The 21426-nt window shown below is 39.4% G+C and overlaps 1 protein-coding gene across 1 annotated transcript; it reads left to right on the top strand.

Moving 5' to 3' along the window:
* Positions 1-23: 23 nt before the first annotated feature.
* On the top strand, positions 24-21002 carry LOC131153547 (uncharacterized). Its single transcript, XM_058105921.1, has 7 exons — positions 24-1414; positions 1577-1642; positions 10017-10161; positions 10247-10465; positions 19518-19737; positions 19837-20032; positions 20694-21002. Exons 1-7 carry the CDS (start codon positions 261-263, stop codon positions 20806-20808), a joined length of 2115 nt encoding a protein of 704 aa, XP_057961904.1. The 5' UTR covers positions 24-260; the 3' UTR covers positions 20809-21002.
* The last annotated feature ends 424 nt before the right edge of the window (positions 21003-21426 follow it).

A 21426-nucleotide genomic window follows, 5' to 3' on the forward strand; every position in this document is an offset into this window, starting at 1 on the left:
TTTGAGAATTATCCACATTTTAGCTTTTTTAAAATTTCAAGCAAGTCTGTCTCTTTTGCCACCGGAAAAGAAACCCTGAACCTCATCTTCCTCTTTCAACTCTCATTTCCCCTGCCCTCTAACGGAGCGTTACCTAAGCTTCTCGCCGCCGTCCACCGCTACCGAATCTTCGTTCTCCATCTTCCTCGTCTGATCTGTGACCGTGACACAGTCGAGCTCTCCAGCAGCATCTGGGTCTTTTCTTTCTCATCTGGTTCCCAATGGCAGACAAGGACTCGGACCCTTCTCTCGGCTACCTCACTCGCAAAGAGACGGAGGTGAAGCTCCCTCGTCCCACCCGCGTGAAAAACAAGACCCCTGCCCCCGTTCAGATCACCGCCGAACAAATCCTCCGGGAAGCTCGCGAGCGCCAAGAGGCCGAGATCCGACCCCCCAAGCAGAAGATCACCGACCCCTCCGAGCTCGCCGACTACCGCCTCCGCAAGCGCAAGGAGTTCGAAGACCTAATCCGACGAGTTCGCTGGAACACCGGCGTCTGGATCAAGTACGCCCAATGGGAAGAGTCGCAGAAGGACTTCAATCGAGCTCGCTCCGTTTGGGAGCGCGCGCTCGAGGTCGATTATCGGAACCATACCCTCTGGCTCAAGTACGCCGAGGTGGAGATGAAGAACAAGTTCATCAACCACGCCAGGAATGTTTGGGACCGTGCAGTCACCCTTTTGCCCCGGGTTGATCAGCTCTGGTACAAGTACATTCACATGGAGGAGATGCTCGGAAACGTTGCCGGTGCCCGGCAGATTTTTGAGAGGTGGATGAGTTGGGAGCCGGACCAGCAAGGGTGGCTTTCATACATAAAATTTGAACTCCGGTACAACGAGGTTGAGCGGGCGAGAGGTATTTTTGAGAGGTTCGTTCAGTGCCACCCAAAAGTTGGGGGTTGGATTCGGTTTGCCAAGTTTGAGATGAAGAACGGTGAGGTTGCGAGAGCCAGGAATTGCTACGAGAGGGCAGTGCAGAAATTGGCCGAAGATGAAGAGGCGGAGCTGCTGTTTGTGGCTTTTGCTGAGTTTGAAGAGCGCTGCAAGGAGATGGAAAGGGCTAGGTGTATTTATAAATTTGCATTGGATCATATTCCAAAAGGTAGTGCTGAAGATTTATATAGAAAGTTTGTGGCATTTGAGAAGCAGTATGGGGACAGGGAGGGAATAGAGGATGCCATCGTGGGGAAGAGGAGGTTTCAGTACGAAGATGAGGTGAGGAAGAATCCCCTTAACTATGACTCTTGGTTTGATTATATTAGGTTGGAAGAAAATGTGGGGAACAAGGAAAGGATTAGGGAAGTTTATGAGCGAGCAATTGCTAATGTCCCTCCAGCCGAGGAGAAGCGGTATTGGCAGAGATATATTTATTTGTGGTGAGTATACTGCCTATTTTGCTTGATTACTATCAAATTCTATTGCCCTGATCTCAGTTTTTACCACCTATAATGAAGAACATATTGCAACTCACATGTAAACGTTTAATTACTATGTTTCTAATGTCATTGCTAATTTATCCAAGTTTTCCTTTTGCTTAGGATTAATTATGCTTTGTATGAGGAACTTGATGCAAAAGACATGGAGCGTACGAGAGATGTATATAGGTTGGTATTGCTTTTAGTTACTGTGGATATTTGCATGGTTCCATTGATATGTTGCATGAAGCTTCTGTTTCTTTAACTTATATTGTATTGTTTTCTCGTTTCTTATGACTACTTTTAGCTCAAATTCTGTAACATAATTATAGTTTACATGTATATTTTTTAATTAATTAAAATAATGTACTTTTTTTTTTTTTAATGAAACCTGCCTGATAACCATGGGCAGCAGGTGGCAGCATGGGAAGGATCAGACACCAGCCTTTTTAACCCAACGCGTCGTCATCATCTGGACTTTATGTAGATTGACAATCTCTTGTTCCATAGATCTTGTAAATAGTGAATGATCATGAGTTAAACTTGCATAAAAGCCCTGAAAGTTCGGAACTTCTAATCCAGGGATTCTGAATCTTTAATTTTGCAGACCAAATGTTTTTAGTTTGTTTCATATCCTCTTGAAACCACTCTTCTCCAATGTAATGAAGATGATGTCCAACCTGAAAGCTCAATGACCTGAACCACTATTCTTGCGTCACCTAATAATTCAAAGTTCAAAAGTTTCCTGCCACCCTTACAAGGTTGAGAAAAGTCTTTCTAACTCCAATCAGAGAAGCCTAGTACTATTTGTTAGCTCTGTTAATTTCCCAGCCATAAAGAAGACATCTCAACCATTATCTTGCAAACCAAATTTAAAATTTTAAAGCACCTCTGTGTTGCTCTTGCTTAGAAATCAGCCTCTACACCGTAGAAAATCTGCCCAAACATGCTCAGTAAGTTTATCTATATCTAATTCAAGAAGATAAAGGCTAACTCTGTAACGACTTGCTATTTATTTTCCAGTTCTGATTTTTTTTTTTATTTTATATATACTATAACATTTATAATGCTCTGATACCAAACTGGATTAAATCCAATCATCAACCTAAGTAGCGAGAAGCGGAAATCAAATAAACATAATCATATATAATTATATACAATACTAGAGTGCTAAAATGTTTCTCAAAATATACATATATGATTTTTTTTCCAAAATACCCTCAACTGGCTAAAGTTATACAAAAATACTCCCAAAAATATTCACTCTATTGTCAGGGCAATACTGATGCCCTTCTATCTGCGAGCCTTATCTGCGAGCCTACCTGGATCACCTAAAAAATGTTAAATTAATGGGATGAGCCGACGCTCAGTAAGACGAAATATGCTATTGTTAGTGTATGGCAAATGAGTTACAATACTGAGAAGATCTGTTTCTATATAAACACATATAATTGAATCTGAAAATATAGTACAAATAATATAACAACCACCATCTCATGTTGCTTAACATAACTGTATTTTTAGGTTTCTATACATAATACTTTTACTATACATAAGTACGCCCTCTGTTACTGTAAAACTATATATACATATAATAGCTGAAAACTTTCCTGGATGGCTATATGTCATGATTTAACCCCTCATGACAGGGTTGTGCGGCCCGAAGGCGGGATCTACCTTGGCTGGTTGACCAGAAATAAACCACTATACTCGATCAGTCTGATCAACCCTCCTCAACTCATATCTGATGGGGAGCCTGTTCGCTCCTGGACATTTGATCGACCTACATATCACATATTATTTGAATAGGTGGTTGCACTCTATACTGAATATCTGTATATAGCAACTGTACCGTGCTCTGCTGTCTGATCCATCAGGGTCTAATACTAAATAATACATTACTATATATAATTTATCTGTTTTACCATGATTCTGTAATATCTGTATTAACCATGACTCTGTGATAAACTGTATCTGTATAAATTGTATGTCTGAAATGAACAGTAAAATTGTATGTCATGGTACTGAAAATTGTTTAATCATGGTATTCTATAATTTCTGAAAAATATATTCACTGTCTGTATATTCTGTAAAACATAACTCTGAAAAATATTATAAAGCATGTCTCTGTACTATATCTATATTCTCAAGCCACACAATGATTTAAAACATTTAATACATAATTGATTAACTGTATAAATTTATGCTGTGAATAATAATCTGGTAAAATATACATTTCATACTGAAAATCATTATAAAACTGCCTAGCGTAGCATATTTTCCTTATCTGATTCCTGCTAAAAATCCCCTATTATGGTGGGTCCTACACTTGCAGGGTTCTCCACTCAACACCGTGAAAATCATAAATTTCAGAACAAAATATCATTATTTTTACGTTTACTACATTTCCTACAACTTCTACTAAACCAATTTTTGCTTAAAAGACCTTATCCTGAATTTGGGATGAAATCCAATTTCGTCCCACCGACGATCCGCTCCAGCAGACTTGGAGATAACTTCCTCAGGAGCGTCGTGGTGACCTCGGATCGTTGATTCGGCGAACGACGGGGCTGAAATCGAAGAGAGATGGAGGTGGAGTCATAGGAGAGAGAGAGGGAGTGAATTTCTGTAAATTTTTGCGTAAAAATTCAACTTTTAGCTATTTATAGAGCCGGATTGGTCGACAAGACATGTCACCTCGTCGACGAGTCTTGTAGAAAGTTCGTCGACGAACCTGCACTCTCGTCGACGAATTTCAGACTTAAAAAAAAAATCCTCTCTCGGTATCTTCTTGTCGATGATACTTGTCTTCGTCGACGAGGCCCTCTTGTACCCTCGTCGACGAATCCCCTGTGTTCATCAACGAGAACTTGATAAATTTTCTTGGTCATTACATCCCAAAGTGCAATGTCGTCGATGAAGTTGACTGCCTCCTTCTGTTATTGTTTCTATTTCTATCTCTCTTTATTATTTAAATATCCTTATTCTTCGGGTCGTTACAAACTGAATCTTTAATTTGTGCTTATTTTGATTTGGACTTTACTTGTTTCTCTTCCATTGCTGGATGTAGCATTAGCAGCTGATCCTTTGTGCAGTTGTATTGCTTTTGCAATTATTTCATTCATTTTAGGGGTTATGGGAAGGGCTTTGGATGTGTATTTTGGTAGGAGAGAATTATATTAATAAAGAACCAAATAGTACAATGAGGGGAGAACAAACTGTCCTTCCAAGAACAAAATGAAAAACTGGAAAAATTAGAAGCTGAAGACTTAAGAGAGGAAGGTGAAGCAGTGGGTAGTTTTTTGGGTGAGAAATCTGGTTTGTCACTTGCTACAAGTCATTTTGGTATGAGAAATGAACAGGATTTGTATGTTGATGGTGTTGGACTGAAGAATTCATGTGAAAGAAAATTATTGGGCTGATAGAGCTGCTGGCAACTGTTATTGTGAAAAACTCTTGTGAAGGCAGGTGGTGCTTGAATATCTACAGCCTGAGGTGAAAAATGGAAAATGCTGAATGACATGGGCCTGCGTCATACAGCACAGTTGGTGAAAGATGGGCCTCATATTGTTTTGTTTTTGTGTGGATGAGGTGCAGGATGAAATTCTTGGATGGGAGAGTGTCTTGTTGGCTATGTACATTTTTAAGTCTACGTGTATGGCTGTGAAGAGGCTCGCAGAGAATTTTTAGGATGGTTTTTGGCTCTTGAAATTGTATTTTGTGGATGAAGGGATGCTTTTGTTTGTTTTTTAGGATGGCAGTGGAAAGCAGAGAGCCTTTTATGCTGTTCCTTTGTCTTATGAAAATGAGAATCTTATTTTAAAACTGTGGACTTCTGATTGTTAACCTGACAATGATGGTTCAACTTCTGCCCTATTAGTTTCCTGGTTTTAAGATTGCATTTCTAATCTTGTCATCTGTTAGTGGTATTGCAAGTTGTCAGGAGAGGTCTGTGTTCACTGATTGATGATGGTGTCTTATTAAAATTAAGCATCAAGCTCTGAACATGGATTAAAGTTCTGAATTCTGGGGATGAGGATATAAGATCACTTTTTATTCGTGGAATATCTATTCTTAGGAATAACATGGAATGAGGTAAGTATGGAATTAAAAGTGTACGGGGATATGATAGTTTATGAGAGAAGCTACTCGCGCAAAAATTTGTGTTATCCCATCGGAGAGTGTAAAAATCCTATGGTGAAATTTAGGAATAATAACTCCTTGTCTATCCATGACGTGGATTAATAAAAAATGTTTCATTATCATTTTTCTTTGATGAAAACAGTTTTTCTTTTTGAAGTTATTAAATTCCTACTATAGCCATTCTATTCTTAGGAATAAATATTTTGCGAACCAGACTCAACCTTGGAGCCTCATGCAAAAATGTGCAGAATGCTGTAATCATTTGAGAAAATAGGCCAAATGAATATTTCCTATTATATTTTTAACAATTTGTTCATTTTTTCTTCATTTCTATTTCATGAACGTACTGGAATCAATTCGAAAGCATATGCAGGTTGGCCTATGTTTAGAGTGAGTCAGAAAAGTTCAAAGCATTCAACTTAAATTGAAGCTGCTTTAGTAAGAATTATGTACAGTGACATAACTGGTGGCTACTAGAGGCTAAGAAACAACTGGATCTTTTCGGAGTGAGCTGCAAAAGCACCCTCTAACATTAAATTGGCTAGGTTGGTAATGTTTAATTTTCAGCAGTATGTTCAACTTTCTTGGCTTTAGAGTTTCTTCAAGCAAAAGGCAAGAGTCAGGTGGATTCGACTCGTTGATGCAAATGACAGGTGTTTTTGTAATCCTGTTTCAGAAATTAAAATATTTGAAGCCTAAGTTGAAGCTTCCTAGTAAGAATGAGTTGGATATTGTTCTGAATGAGCTGTGAAATGACTCAATTAATATTAAGTTGGCTTGGTTGAAAAGGGGGCACTGGCTATTAAGAGGCAAAGGTCTGGAATGTGGCATCGCCAAAGCGCTGCTCAAGCAACTTTGTGCCTCGTGTACTAGAACTCATTCTTCGTGTAGTCTGTGGTTGCATTCTGTTTAGATCAAATGCCAGGAGCATATGTAGCCTTAGACCTCTTAATGACTCTAGCTGGTGTTGGGAGAAACTTTTTTGAAAATCAGACTTGTGGATAAGTTATAACTGGATATATCTAACATATAATTGAGAACAGACGTAGTTAAAAGCGCGCCTGAGGCGCACCTAGGCGTGAGGCGTAGTGAGGCGACCAAGCTAGTGCCTCATTCTTCAGGCGAGGCAACCTTCAAGAGGCACAGGTCGTTGCACTGAGGCACACTGATTCTCCAGGCACAGTGAGTTGTGCCTTAAAAATTTTGAAGCTGTTAAGAAATAAAACCTACCCAGAAGCAGCCCTAGCCCTCTTCCAGTAATCCAGCCTTCGACAGTTCGACTCGCACCAGCCCTAGCCCTTCGTCTTCGACCCTTTGAAGAATCACGAAACCAGCAGGAGCTGTTCGTCTTTGACCAATCGACCCTTCGAAGTTTGAACCAGCCTGAGGCTTTCTTCTTCGACCCTTTGAACCAGCAGGAGCTCTTTGTCTTCAAGCCTTCGAACCAACATGAGCCCTTCGTCTTCGAGGTTGGAGCCTTCGTGAGTTGTTAGGCTGCTTCAATTTTCAAACTAGTAAGTCGTCATCATCTTCTTCTTCTTCAGTTCTTCTTCCTTTTCAGTTCTTCTTCTTCTTCTTCTTTTTCACTTCTACTTCTTCTTCAGTTCTTCTGCTTCTCCTTTCAGTTCTTCGTCAGTTCTGCTGCCTCCTGTCAGCTGCTTCTTCTTATGATATTAACTTGCATTAAGCCTCTAAGTTCATATTATATAATGTGTAATTAATTACGTAGTTTAATGCAAGTTTATACTTTATGATTAATATATAAATTTTTTTACTGAATTTAGATGCTGTTTTGTAATTTGTTTGGAAGTGCAGTATACAAACTATACATTTTTCTGAAATATATTAATATATAACATTTTTTTACTGAATTTAACTGCTGTTTTATTGTACTCTTTTCTTTTGATATTGAAGATATTTTTGGGCCTTTGGCCTGGCAATTTCATTTCACTTCTAATTTGAAGCTTGAACTCTTGCATGCCTAATCACTCATGTTGAACTATGTTTCTTTCACTTGGAACTTGGTACTTGGTTGTCATAATTACTATTGAATATTTTGGCATTTTAAATTCTAATATAATTATTGATGTGATTTTATATCAATTACCCACCAAATGGACATTGTACACAATTTTAATAATTGTGCCCCTTTCCTTTGTGAGGCGGGGCTTCGCCTTGCGCCTTACGCCTCGGCTTGAAGTACCCTCTGCACCTCAGTGCGCCTTGGGCCGTTGACTACTATGAGAACAGGTGCAGTACTTTTCTGCTACTCTGGTCCTTGTGTACTAATGTTCATTCTCTGTGGATACATTATGTTTTGATCAAGGACCAGATTTTATGGAGACTTAAACCTCCCAATGAGTGCAGTTGCTGAATTTTTTTTTTTTTTTGGGGGGGGGGGGTGTTTAACTTTTGAATTGAGTGCTTCAATATCATATCAAACTTAGATTTTGACCCCATTGTTAGGAGATATGGTGAGGATATTACTGGGGACTGGTATAGGGAAACATGCTAAGGCTGCAGAGTTTATAGGCAATGGTAGATGGAACATTGTTGCCTGGGCTGCTGCCACCCCTGGAGCCGCGATCTGGATTGCACATATCAATTTGAGGGTCGATGGGGTCAGGATCCAGATCACCAAAAAGTGGCAAGGGGGCTGTGAAGCAGGTGATGGTGAGAGAATAGGGCTGTGAAGTCAGCAACAGTGAGAGAAGATTGAAGCCTGCAACAGTGAGAGGGCCTCCTACTGCTGGGTGAGACTTCAGCTAGGGTTTCCTGCTGCTGGTCGAGACTCCAGCTTCCTGCTGCTGCGGTGGGATGCATTTGAACAGTCACAGAGAAAGAGAGGAAGAGGGAGAGAGCTGTTTGAGTGACTAAGTAGTTTACCCCCGGCCCCCCTTTTTTTGTGCGGAAAGAAGGAATGCCAATAATTACTTTTAAAATTTGAGTAAAGCTCGTGGTAATTACAGCTGATAATTACAAATTTTAATTTTTGAAATTGGTTTGTTTATTTAAGGAGTTCAACAACTTTGTTGATTTTGTAGTATAGTATTATTATTAAAATTTACACATTAATTTAAATTAGAAGAAATAAATGAATTTACTAATTTATTATTGTTTGTTTATAATTTATATATTTTAGTTGTGTAAGAATAACAGGGATGTTTTTCTGTATCTTATACTCCTTCCTAAATAAATAATCCAAAACTTACTAACATCCAGCATGACACGAATAAGTGGTTCAAGCATACCATAACCCAAAATGGTGTATCAACTAATCCTACCCCTAAAGAACCAAGTACCTCTAGCGTACCCTGTTCTCGTACCCGTACTGCAACCAGAAATGCACTGCTGACTATGAGATGGAATTTAACTGCTGCAGCTAATGGTTGTGGTTTAACAGAATTATGGTCATTGAGAAATTTCCTCTGCAAATCTTGATGGTTCTCATAAAATAGTGTGATGTGGTGTCATGAGAAGGAGGAGTTCAAATCAGAAATGCGTGGAAAAATAGTAAGGCTGCCTTTGCCTAAGTTGCAGGGTAGCCATTTACTTTGGGGGGGCGTATTCCTCAGCATGATTTGGTTGGCTTTATGAGTTGGGTCCTTAATAAGCAGTCTTATGGAAAGGGAGTACTATCAAAACCTCATTCTGTTTTGTGCTCAAACAGCAATGAGAATAATCACTCGTTCTTTAGTTGTGAGTTTTCAGCTGAAGTTTGGAAAAAAATTTTTAGGCTTCACAAAGTCTAGGAGTGTGGGTGTGCAGAAGGTTGAAGGGTCATGGTCTCAATAAAACATAAAGGGCTTGAGCTTTATAGCTGCAGAAAGTGTTCTTGTTGCTGCTGTTTATGGGAGGAGTTCTCTCAGAGTAATAGTTCTCTTCAACATATGTTGCCTCAAACAAAATGGATGTCAAGGTCAGGTTTTTTGGCTTTAGAGGAGTTAAGAAAGGGGCCAGAAATCAGATTATGAGGGTTATTGGTACTTAGAAGTTTATTTTTAATCATTTGTTGGTGCTTTAAGCAGCAGCAGGTGTTTTTGCGGAGAATGTGCTTGCTGGTTGGCTGGATCCTCTTTGATGAATGTTTGTTTTTTTTTTCTTGAGTTGGATTTGTCGAATAAACTTGTGGTGTACCCAAAAAAAGAAAAAAATATTTCCTTCGATCTGTTGTTTTATTCTTGTCAATTATTATTTATGCCCCAATTCTCAATTTGAAAATTCTTCATTTCTGCAGAATATTATTTGATTTCAAATTCTTTGGAGCTTCAACGTGCCACAAAGGAATAAAATCAAGAAAACAATCCTTCCCCAAACACAAAAATATACAACATATGCACACACAAACAAGAAAATTCATATCTTCATTTTTATTCATTTTATTTATTAATCTGGAATCTTTTGTGTTAATTTTGTTCAGGGAGTGTCTCAAGCTGATTCCTCATGAGAAATTCTCATTTGCAAAGATTTGGCTGTTGGCTGCTCAGTTTGAAATACGGCAGTTGAATCTCAAGGCTGCCAGGCAAATTCTGGGCAATGCCATCGGAAAGGCTCCTAAAGATAAGGTATGAATGGGCTTATTCTAAATCTTTACTGAATATTGTAACGGTATGTTGGTGTTTGCTCACTATGGTGCCCATAAACAAACAGATCTTCAAGAAGTATATTGAAATAGAGTTGCAGCTTGGTAATATTGATCGTTGCCGAAAACTCTATGAGAAGTATTTGGAGTGGTTGCCTGAGAACTGCTATGCATGGAGCAAGTATGCTGAATTGGAGAGATCTTTGTCTGAAACTGAGCGAGCGAGGTCTATTTTTGAGCTTGCCATCGCCCAACCTGCATTGGATATGCCAGAGTTGTTGTGGAAGGTACAAAGGAATCCTTATTTTGCTTGTTTGTTAATTTCCTACTTCTTGCATGCACTTATAGCTAATTAACCACAATTTTGATTTGTGTTTTCTACTAGTATCTGATATTTAATTTGGACTTAAAGACTATAGTTTCGAAATGCATTATATTGAAGTTTAATCAGTTTCCTTTTATTATAAAAAAGCAGAAATATTTACAGTAGAAGAGAGGAAAGTCATCTTGGCATTTAAATTATTGGCCTGTATTTGTTAGGTGACATTAAGTGAGGGTGAGAGGGAAAAAGGGAATTGTCCACAAGCTCTCTTTCCACTTTAGTTTTTCCATTTGGTTGTGGCACAAGAGGCATAAAGGCAAAAAAGGAAAAAAGTGTTCGCCAACTCTCTTTCCACTTTAGCTTTCTGATTTGGTGAGGAAGGGAGGGCATGGGAAAACAGAGTGAGTTTTTATAGTTTAAATGCTTTTGTCATTTCAAATGGTGAGTCTGATAGGAATGAACCTTCTAACCACACTCATAGCACATCAACAAATGTCTATTGGGCTTCTTTGGCTCAAGTTATATAATCTAAACTGGAGTAGTGATTAGTGTTGGTTCAACTGCCTTCCCATTTCTTCCAATTATCCTTCATGCAGGTTACCTCCGTCTTCACATCCTTAGCACAGGATGCAGCTTAGTCAATTGAATCAAGATTCTGACTATTTAGCTTTATCCAAATGACATATCTTAGCCCACTAATATACCAGATTGCCTTCTTGTTGTTCACTCTCTTCAAATTGACATCTCATGATGGAATTTGTATTTTTCTCAACATCCATGGATCAGGTAGATTTGTCAGCACATTTGTCACCTTTGTTCTGAAGGAAGTTGTGGCTGTTTACATCAAGGATTTTCATCCTATTAGCCTGGTGGAAAGCAGCATATATAAAATTCTTGCCAATGTCCTTGGTGAGAGGATCAAAAAGAGAAATTTTGGAAGTCATTGGACAGTTCCAGCATGCTTTTGTAACTGGAAGGCAGATCATTGATGCTGCCCTTGTTGCTAATGAGTTGCTAATGAGGTGGTGGATGCCTATCAAAAGGAAGGAAAAAGGTGGTAGTGTGCAAGCCTGATATGGAGAAAGCGTTTGATCTTGTCAATTGGAATTTCCTTCTATATTTACTAAAGATAATGGGCTTTGGGGAGCTTTCTTGCAGCTGCATTGCAATAAATGGATTCCATCTGACTTCTTTCACTCCTCTAGGGGCTTGAGACAAGGGGATCCCTTGGTGATGGAGGAGTTAAGCCTCATTTTGATGAAAGCTACTGAAGGAGGGCTTCTTAAGGGTCTTATGGTTAGCAAAAAATGGGCGTGAAAGTGAACCTTGGAAGAAGTGAACTCATTCCAGTTGGTGATGGAACAGGGTTAGCTTTCCTCGCTGGTCTTCCAAGTTGTGAGATGGGAACCTTTAGTACCTTGGACTCCCTCTTGGAGACAAATTCAAATATAAAGGAGTTTGGGACCCCATTATTGACAAGTTCTAAAGAAGATTGGCAAGCTGGAAAAGGAAATTCTTGTCTAAGGTGGCAGACTCACTCTTATCAAGAGCACTTTGACAAACCTTCTTGTCTACTATATGTCCCTCTTTCCCTTACTGGCTTTTGTTGCTAGGAGATTGGAGGGATACAAAGTAGATTTCCTTGGGAAAGCTTGTGATAGATTTCACCTAATTAAATTTGAAGTGGTTAAATAGCCTTTTCGTTTGGGAGGTTTGGTTTATTTTAATCCTTCCACATTCAGCTGAGCCCTTCTTGGGAAATGGTTGTGAAGGTTCATAAAGGAGAAGATCACCTTTGGTGGGGAGTTGTCACTTCTATATATGGGCTTGACTCGCTTGAGCATGATGAATGGATCACTCGTACAAGCTGGGACTATTTCCTCCCCCATGTCAGATTGCAAGTGGGGAATGGGGACGATGTTTACTTTTGGCATGATGTCTGGTGCGACAATAGGGATCTTAGAGCTGCATTTCCTTCGGTCTACGGTTTGTCTTGTGAGAAAGATGCCCTCATCGGTCATCATCTTCAAATCTCAAAGCAGGGATACTTTTGGAATATTACCTTTTATTATAAATGTGGCATATTGGGAATTACATGTTCTCTCTGACTTTTACAACAATCGAACATTCCCAAAAAACGATAATGGGTTTTGGACAGTAATGGTATCTTAGCTCATGAACAACTTTAGAATTTTGTTATATCTCAACATGGATCCTTGTTGATTATTGGTGGTGGTGTCCTATACGTCGAACACATTGCACTTGCGTTTGAGAGTGGCAAAAAGTGGGGAACATGGTTAAGGTGTTTCCTGGAAGCAGTGTGTTGCGATCAACATTATTTACAGCCTAATTGCCTGATTTTCAGCACTTAAATGCTGCCAGATTTTCAGCATTATTTACAGCCTAATTGCTTGAATTATCTCCATTAACACCCCCCTCAAATTGATGTTGGTTAATCATGAAGCATAAATTTTGTCAACCAAGAACTGATGCCGGTGCCGAGAAAAGAGCTTTAGTGAATATGTCTGCAGTTTGACGTTCGGTGGAAATGTGAGGAAAGAGTAATCACTCGTTTGTCAAAAGGATTCATGCATGAAATGGCAATCGACTTCGATAAGTTTCGTATGCTCATGGAAGACAAGATTAGCGGCGATCTGAATAGCACTGCTATTATCAGCATGAAGAGGAGTGGAATGAATCTGAGAAAAACCAAGACCACCCAATAACCCACAAAGCCATGTGATCTCAGAGCATGCGGAAGACATAGCACAATACTCAGACTCAGTGGAGGACTTGGAAACTCTGTCTTGCTTCTTACTCTTCCAAGAAATGAGTCCATTGCTTAAGAACATGCACTAGCCACTAACAGAGCGACTAGTATCTGCACATTTGACCCAATCAGCATCACTATACCCCACCAACTGTAAGGAAGATTCCTTAGGAAAGAACAACCTGCATGTAGAACAGCCCTTCAGATATCGGATAATGCGGCGGACAACTGCAAAATGAAGATGTCGGGGAGCCTGCATAAATTGATTTGCTGCACAGCAAAATAAATATTAGGGCGAGTAATTGTTAAGTAGTTCAAGCTCCCAACAAGCTGCCGATATAAGGATGGATCTGATAGAAGCTCGCCTTCCTTCTGATGAAGCTTAACATGTACCTCCAAAGGAGTAAGAACAATGTTACCCGATTGGAGACCAGCCAATGAAATCACTTCCTTCGTGTATTTGTGCTGGTGTGATAACATACAAGTCAGAGTAAGCTACACCTCAAGGCCAAGAAAGTACTGCAGGGGACCAAGATCTTTCATGTGAAAAGAGGCCTTGAGATGTTGTTGTAATTGCTTACTTAACTCAGTATCAGAGCCAGTAATCACAATGTCATCAACATATACCAGAAGCAATTCAATTCCTCTAGAATTCTTGCGAAGAAAAAGAGAGGAATCAAATTGACTCTGAGTAAAATGAAAAGCAAGCAGGGTAGAGCGAAATTTATCAAACCAAGCACGCGGAGCCTGTTTCAGTCCATACAAGGATCGGCGTAGCCGACAAACCTTTGAGGAAGGTGTAGCAAACATCCTGGGAGGTGGAGACATAGATTTCTTCCTTCAAATCCCCATGTTGAAAAGCATTATTCACATCCATCTGTCGGAGAGACCACCCCTGCAACGCAGCAAGTGCCAAGATAGTCCGCGCAGTAGTCATTTTGGCAACAGATGCAAAGGTATCTTCATAATCAATACCATACTCCTGCCGGTTCCCAAGAGCCACGAGACGGGCCTTATATTTGTCCAGTGACCCATCAGACCGAAACTTGACTGAGTACACCCATTTACAACCAATAGGTTTGACACTAGAGGGACAAGTCACAAGATCCCAAGTGTGATTATCTTGAAGAGCTTGAATTTTGTCTTGCATGGCTTGGTGCCAACAGGCTTGGGTGGCTGCCTGGGTATATGAGTGAGGAACAAAATCAGTGTCGAGAGTGGCAGTAAGCGAGGTATGAGGAAAACCATACCTATCCGGTGGATGTGTAACTTGGGTGGAGGGCCGAGGAACTACAGAATCAGATGACGAATCAGTGTCTGGAAGGGGCGTTCAAGGAGGAGGAGTGATGTAAGACGGGAAAGGATGGCCTAGCCCTACGGTTCAACCCTCACAAGCACATACACTCAATACACTTTAAATTAAGAATTTAATTATCCGAACATAAACACAATAAACCAGTGGACATTTCACATATTTTGGGATTTTGAAAGGGTGTATGATGATGTTCTGAAATAAGTCCCAATTGGTTCTTTCACAAAGGAAACAAGTTGAAATTGCAGTAAAGATGTTATTTCAATATTTCAAGAAATAGGTTCTATGTTTAGCACAACAGTATTCCACAATTGATTTAGACTAGCAAGCAGTAATATTGAAAGTCTTAAGGATTAAAATATGCTATTCAAGTTTTGGAATTTTAGAGAGGCAAAGGGCTTATCAAATATGAAAGTGCAGAATTTGAAACTAAGGTTTTAGTAATAGCAGGGGCTATAAGATATAACAGGAGTTCAAACAGAAACTGAAGTTACCATGAGAATCTATGGATGTTTGACGTTGTTCAACACGCAGTGGGTTCACACCTAGAGTCCTTTGTGCAAGCTTGTGAGATACCAATTGAACGCAACAATGTAAAGGATTGATGGTGTCCGAGTGGTGATATGAAAGTGCTGACCGTGTGGATGTAACTTTGGTGGTGACCGTGAGAGTGAGGGAGGGAGGATATGGAGATGGAGTTGCTAGATAGGTTAGTGGTCTCTCACCACTTGATTTCTGGAGAGAACGACGTAGCCTCTCACTATACAATTACAAAGATTGGACAAAGCTAACAAGCTTCAACAAAGGGAAAATCCTTTCAATATCAATATTCAAACTTAGCTTTTGTTCTTACAATGAAGGAATATATATAGCTAGCATGGGGGGACAAAGACATTAAACAACTAACAATTCCCATACAAGCATGGGAGACAAAGGAAATAAATAAAACAACTTACAAGACTCATTAATGACACAACTTACTAACACTCCAACTTACTAGACACAATAAATACTAACACAACTTACAACACACACAACTTACTAAGACATGCACATGCAAGCAAGCAAGTTGTCTTGCAAGATTACAAATTAAATAAACAAAAGTCAAAGGGAGGCCCAATGGAGCCGTGTGGGGCCCACATGGGTCTTCTTGCTTTAATACTTCATTTGGATCTTCTTGTACCGAAAGTCTTCAAGTATGATTTTCCATTAATCCTATGGGTTCCTTCAAAACATTTATTAACTAAAGTGGACATCTGGAGGCTGTCCATGTGTCACCATGTCGGCGAAGGAAAGGGGTAAGGCCTGCTGATCCCCATCAAGGAGGACATCGATGATACACCACACTAGGTTTAAATTGCTCAATAGAAGAAGAAACATCATCAAAAGAGGGAAGAAGAGTAATAGGAGTATCAGAAATAACTTGAGACTGAAAGAAATATTGATTTTTGAAGAAAATCACATTTTGGGAGATCCAGAATTTGTTTGCATGAGCATCATAACAAACAAATCCTTTTTGAGTAGGACTATATCCCATGAAGGCACACGTGACATACTGGGCAGTAAGCTTGTGACGCTCAACAAGTGGTAGATTAACAAAACAAACACACCCAAAAGTATGAAGGGATTGATACTCAAGAGATATGCCAAATAATCGAAAATAGGGAGAATCATAATTTAGAGTGGCAATAGGCAAAAGATTGATCAAATAGATAGTAGTAGATAAAGCTTCTACTCAGAACTTAGAAGGTACATAAGAATCAATCAACAAAGTACGAATGACATCTAAGAGATGACAATTCCTACGCTCAGCTACTCCATTTTGTTGAGGGGTATAAGGACAAGAACGCTGGGAAATGATCCCCTTTTGCTGAAGAAAAGTCTGAAAAGAATGAGACATGTACTCCCCCCCTGAGTCGGAGTGTAAAGTTTTGATACAAGTACTGAACTGTGTTTCGAAAAACGCAACAAATTTTTGAAAGACAAGAACTTAGCTTTAGAGCAGAGAAAATATATCCAAGTGAATCGACTATAATCATCAATAAACGTCACAAAATAACGATACTGACCATGAGAAATAACATGACTCACACCCTAAACATCAATATGCACGATCTCAATGCAATTAGAAGCACGACTACCATGTGCAGGAAAAGGTAAAGTTTTACTTTTACCAAGACGACAAGTAGCACAATCAAAAGATACAGGAGAAGAAGAAAAAGATTCTTTATTGCCCAAAAAGCCATGTTTCATAAGATGAGCCAAGACAACAGAATTAGGATGACCCAATTTCTTATGCTAGACTTCATTATTATTTGTAGCAGCCGTACAGGCTAGAGAAACAACATTAGGAATAGAAAATTGTAAAGGAAATAAACGTCCCACTTTATGTCCCTTCCCGATCACCGTCCCTCGATACCTGATGCTGCACAAGACAACCACCACGAGAAAAATGAACATCATAGTTATTATCTACCAATTGTCCAACAGAAATCAAATTGGTGGAAATCCAAGAGAGACAAAAACATCACGAAATGAAGAGCCCAAATTACCAACAACAGTAATTGGAAGAGTACTGCCATCAACAATCTAAATATTTTGCGTGCCTCCATACTTACGAACATCATGGAGACCCATTATATTGCCAGTCATATGATTATAAGCGCCCGAATCAACAATCCAAGAAGTTGAGTTAGTAGCTGTACCTTGCAGGATTATGGCCGTAAAAGCATACACAATCATCTATTGGACCATTGTTGGTGTGAGAATAGACGAATCAGAGCTTATAGTGGGTGGCGCAGAAGAAGAAGAAGAGGACTGAACAAAAGCCTGGAAAGCTTGGGATTGGCGATTTTGAGGCCCCACTCGACAGTCTTTGATGATATGGCCTTCTTTCTTGCTGTAGGTACAAACTTTCTTATGATAGTTGCGAACAATATGACCAAACTCCTTGCAACTGAGACACTGTAACTTGTTCCTCCCTCTCCCTTGTGCTGCATATGCTACATTCACAACCTCAGAAAATACCTTTTCAGAAGTCATACCCATTTGAGTGGATAACCGCTGTTCTTCACGCAAGAAATCTCCCAAGTATCCAAAGAAGGAACCGGATTACGGTTCAATAAACTGGCTCGAAAAGGCTCAAATTCAGGTCGAAGTTTCATAAAAAACTGATCGCGTTGACTCTAAGCATGAACCGCTTGAAGAGCCGCGAGTGCGTAGGAGGAACCTTAGTATGAACAATAGCAGAATACTCGCTCCAAAGATTAATAAAACTAGAATAAAATTGTTCAATAGGTAAATTACCTTGACTGTGATTACTAATTTCCAACTCCACTTGGAACTTCCGAGCACTGTGATCGTGGTGGTAAATACGGTGGAGATAATCCTACATAGCCTGAGCCGTAGTAAAACAGCGAAGATTGGTCACAAGGTGAGACTCAATCGTCCCCAACAGCCAAGAGATCACCTTAGCATCCTTGACCTCACATTGTGCAAATTCCTTTTCATCAGTGGGAACTTGAGCAGAACTATCAATATGGTTTGATAATTTGTTCCCTTTCAAGAACATTTTAAATTGGTATTCTCATGTTGGGAAATTCTTTCCAGTAAATCGAACAATAGTATTTTCAATTGACATGATAAAAGGCACTAAAAAAAAAAAATCCCAAACAGTCAACCAAATAAACAGCAAGCCTAACTCAAATCAGGTCCAAATCCAAATAGTAAGAGGTCCACAGACACAACCAGATTACAAAAGCTCAGCAGAAATAAAAAACCCAGATCAAACACGAAAGCCTAACTCAAAATACCTGCCCTGTGTGAAAAATGACACAGCAGAGGAAGAAACACAGCACCTTTGTCGATCACACCAGGAGGAGTTGAAGCTGCTGACCACCACGGAAACTGCCGACAGCCATAAAGTTGCCCACCCACCATGAGAAAAACACTGAGATGAGTAGCCCACAACCAAGGACAGCATGCGCCACTAAAAAAAAAAAAATTCCGGCAGCCCCCAACAAAACTCAAAACCACCAAAGTGGATACCATAGAGAAGGCCGATGCCCACGAAAAGCAAGAAATAACTTGCTGAAACCGAGAGATTTTTTTTTTTATTTTTAATTTTTTAATTTTTTAATTTTTAAAACAGCGATGAGAATCGCACCCAGTGATTAAGACCAAAACGACGGAATCAGAAGAGGGGCTCTGATACCATGTTACTTTTGGTCTAAATCCCCTTTCCATCAGGTATGCTTTCATTATATAGAAGAGATTTACATAGTTGTTGCCTGATTTTCAGCACTTACATGCTGCCAGATTTTCAGCATTATTTACAGCCTAATTGCCTGAATTATCTCCGTTAACAGTGTCAGTGCCCAGATATTGTGTCAAATATAGATTTGACAATACTTCAACCTTCTAATACTATTGCCCTAGATCATGCACAATCGTGAAAAAAATGATTCAATATGGTTGACCCCTTCTAGTATTTTTAATGTTTGTGGATATTGTTGTCTTACAAACAAGGGAGTTCAGTGGGATGATATGCAATATTGGGGGAGTTAGTGAATTTTTCCCTTTCCTTCCCAGTGGTCCTGTTTTGCAATGTTGCCTACTTGGGATGATGCATCATTACTTTTTCCTTTTTTTCCCCCTCTTTTTCCATTTTTTTGGGGCCAGTCTTGGGTTGGGTGGGTGGGCATAGCAAGAATATAAACTTCTTCGTTTGTGGATAGTATATCTTCTTGTTTAGGGTAGTTTATTTTAGCAATGGTATCTATCGTTGTTTGTTTGACACTACTTTTTGGTACTATGATAACAGGCCATTTAATTTTTTTAATAATAAAAAATCTTTTAATGTTTATTGTCTGCAAGATGAGATAACGGTTTGAATTGTGGATGTCAAATTGTTTTATCATTTATGTTTGATAACAGGCATATATTGACTTTGAGATATCGGAGGGTGAATTTGGAAGAACAAGAGAGCTTTATGAGAGGCTTTTGGACCGAACTAAACACTTGAAGGTGTGGATTAGTTATGCAAAGTTTGAGGCATCTGCCATGGAGGAGGATGGAAAGGATTTGAACCTGCAAGAAATTGATGTCGAGGGATCTCTTCAGGAGCTAAGGGAGCAATGCCTTTTGCGGGCCAGAAGTAAATGACTGAACCATGTTATATTCGATTTACTTTTAATTTATTTTCATTATAATTTTGGGGTTTTCTAACTATGATTTTTATTTCGTCTTGCATCAGGGATCTTTGAGAGAGCCATTAATTACTTTCGAACATCTGCACCTGAGCTGAAAGAGGAAAGGGCCATGCTTTTGGATGAGTGGATGAAGGTTGAGAAAAGCTTTGGTGAGCTTGGTGACATTAATGTAGTCCAGGTTAAGATGCCAAAGAAACTCAAAAAGAGGCGGCCGGTAGTAACTGAGGATGGTCCAGCTGGGTATGTTCCCCAACATATTATTTTTATTTTTGCTTTTATCTCTGTTTTTGTTTTTTCTTTGAATTGGGGGTGGGGCAGGATGTGCTGTTGCTTGTTTGGAGAGTAGCCAATGAATGTTGAGTAGACACGTGTACACTAGACAAAAAAATGCTTGCTTTGTGCAGAGTGTTAGGAATCCTTAAATTTGCACTGTTGAGGCTAAGCAATAGGTTCACTTTGTAGCCAGGATTACCGGATGATTGCTGGCATGTTTGTCCTTTATTAGACCACAAAATTTGGTGCTCTTCAGAATCCTTAAATCTGCTAAATAGAAAGACTCAGCAAATGATATTTGCACAATTATTTTTTGGGGTGGGGGTGCTGATAGGTTGCATGATGTTTTGGTGTTTTCTTAGTTGTTGAATGTTTAGACACCCATATGTTAGTGTTTCATGTGTGTTTTTGTGAGTTTTTTTTTGGTCCAATCGAGTCTGGGCTTGAGCTACATGTAATCCCAATTCGTCCCCTCCCCTTCCATAAGGTTTGAAAATTGGGACCTCAGATATGGATGTCTGATGCACAAGCCCATTAGGGCAGACGAAGGGATTTCTTTTTTCAGAAATACATTTTTACTTCCCTTTTTTCCTTGGTCATTCATGCTTAACGAGTTTGAACTTTGCAGGATGGAGGAGTACATAGATTACCTATTCCCCGAGGAAACCCAAACGACTAATCTCAAGATTCTAGAAGCTGCATACAAATGGAAGAAGCAAAAGCTGGTTTCCCATGATGAGTAACACATTTTTTTGGGGTGGGTGTTCGGGGTGGGCTGTTTTCATTTTTTTTTTGTTGCTCTCTATTGATAGCACAATGTACATAATGCATGACTAGCAGTGTTCGTCCCTTGTTTGTTTGTAGCCTGTACAGTAGATATGCGACTTGTTGCAATTTTAGCCGCTATAGATCAAAATTCTTACCGTTCATTCGACAAGAATTTTCCCTAAAACTGTGGAATAACTCTAACAATTAGATCAGTTTTTCTTGTCTGTTTGAGCTTCAATATTAGGCACTCAAGAAAAGCCAAAACAGGAAGGAGCTTGGAGGACAGATGGTTATTGGAGGTATTTGTTTCTTTGTTTGTGTTTTTTTCAAATTGGGAAACATGTGGATTTATGGTCTTAGTAATAACTAGCTGGGCGATGGACCTAATGGTTCATTGGTTGCTGGAGAGTTTGGTCTGTTGAGATTGTGTGATACATGGTTTAAGGGAATTGGTTGCAGCTGTTAAGGGCAGTATGTTTGGTAGAGTTCTTGAATTTATGTTAAGTGAATCAAGGTCTATTCATCTTTTTGTGATCCTATCTTTTGGGCTTTAATCTGTTCTGTCATCTTTGTTCTATTTATTCCATAATAGA

This window comes from Malania oleifera, chromosome 4 (assembly GCF_029873635.1).
Source record: "Malania oleifera isolate guangnan ecotype guangnan chromosome 4, ASM2987363v1, whole genome shotgun sequence".
Lineage (NCBI taxonomy): Eukaryota > Viridiplantae > Streptophyta > Magnoliopsida > Santalales > Ximeniaceae > Malania > Malania oleifera.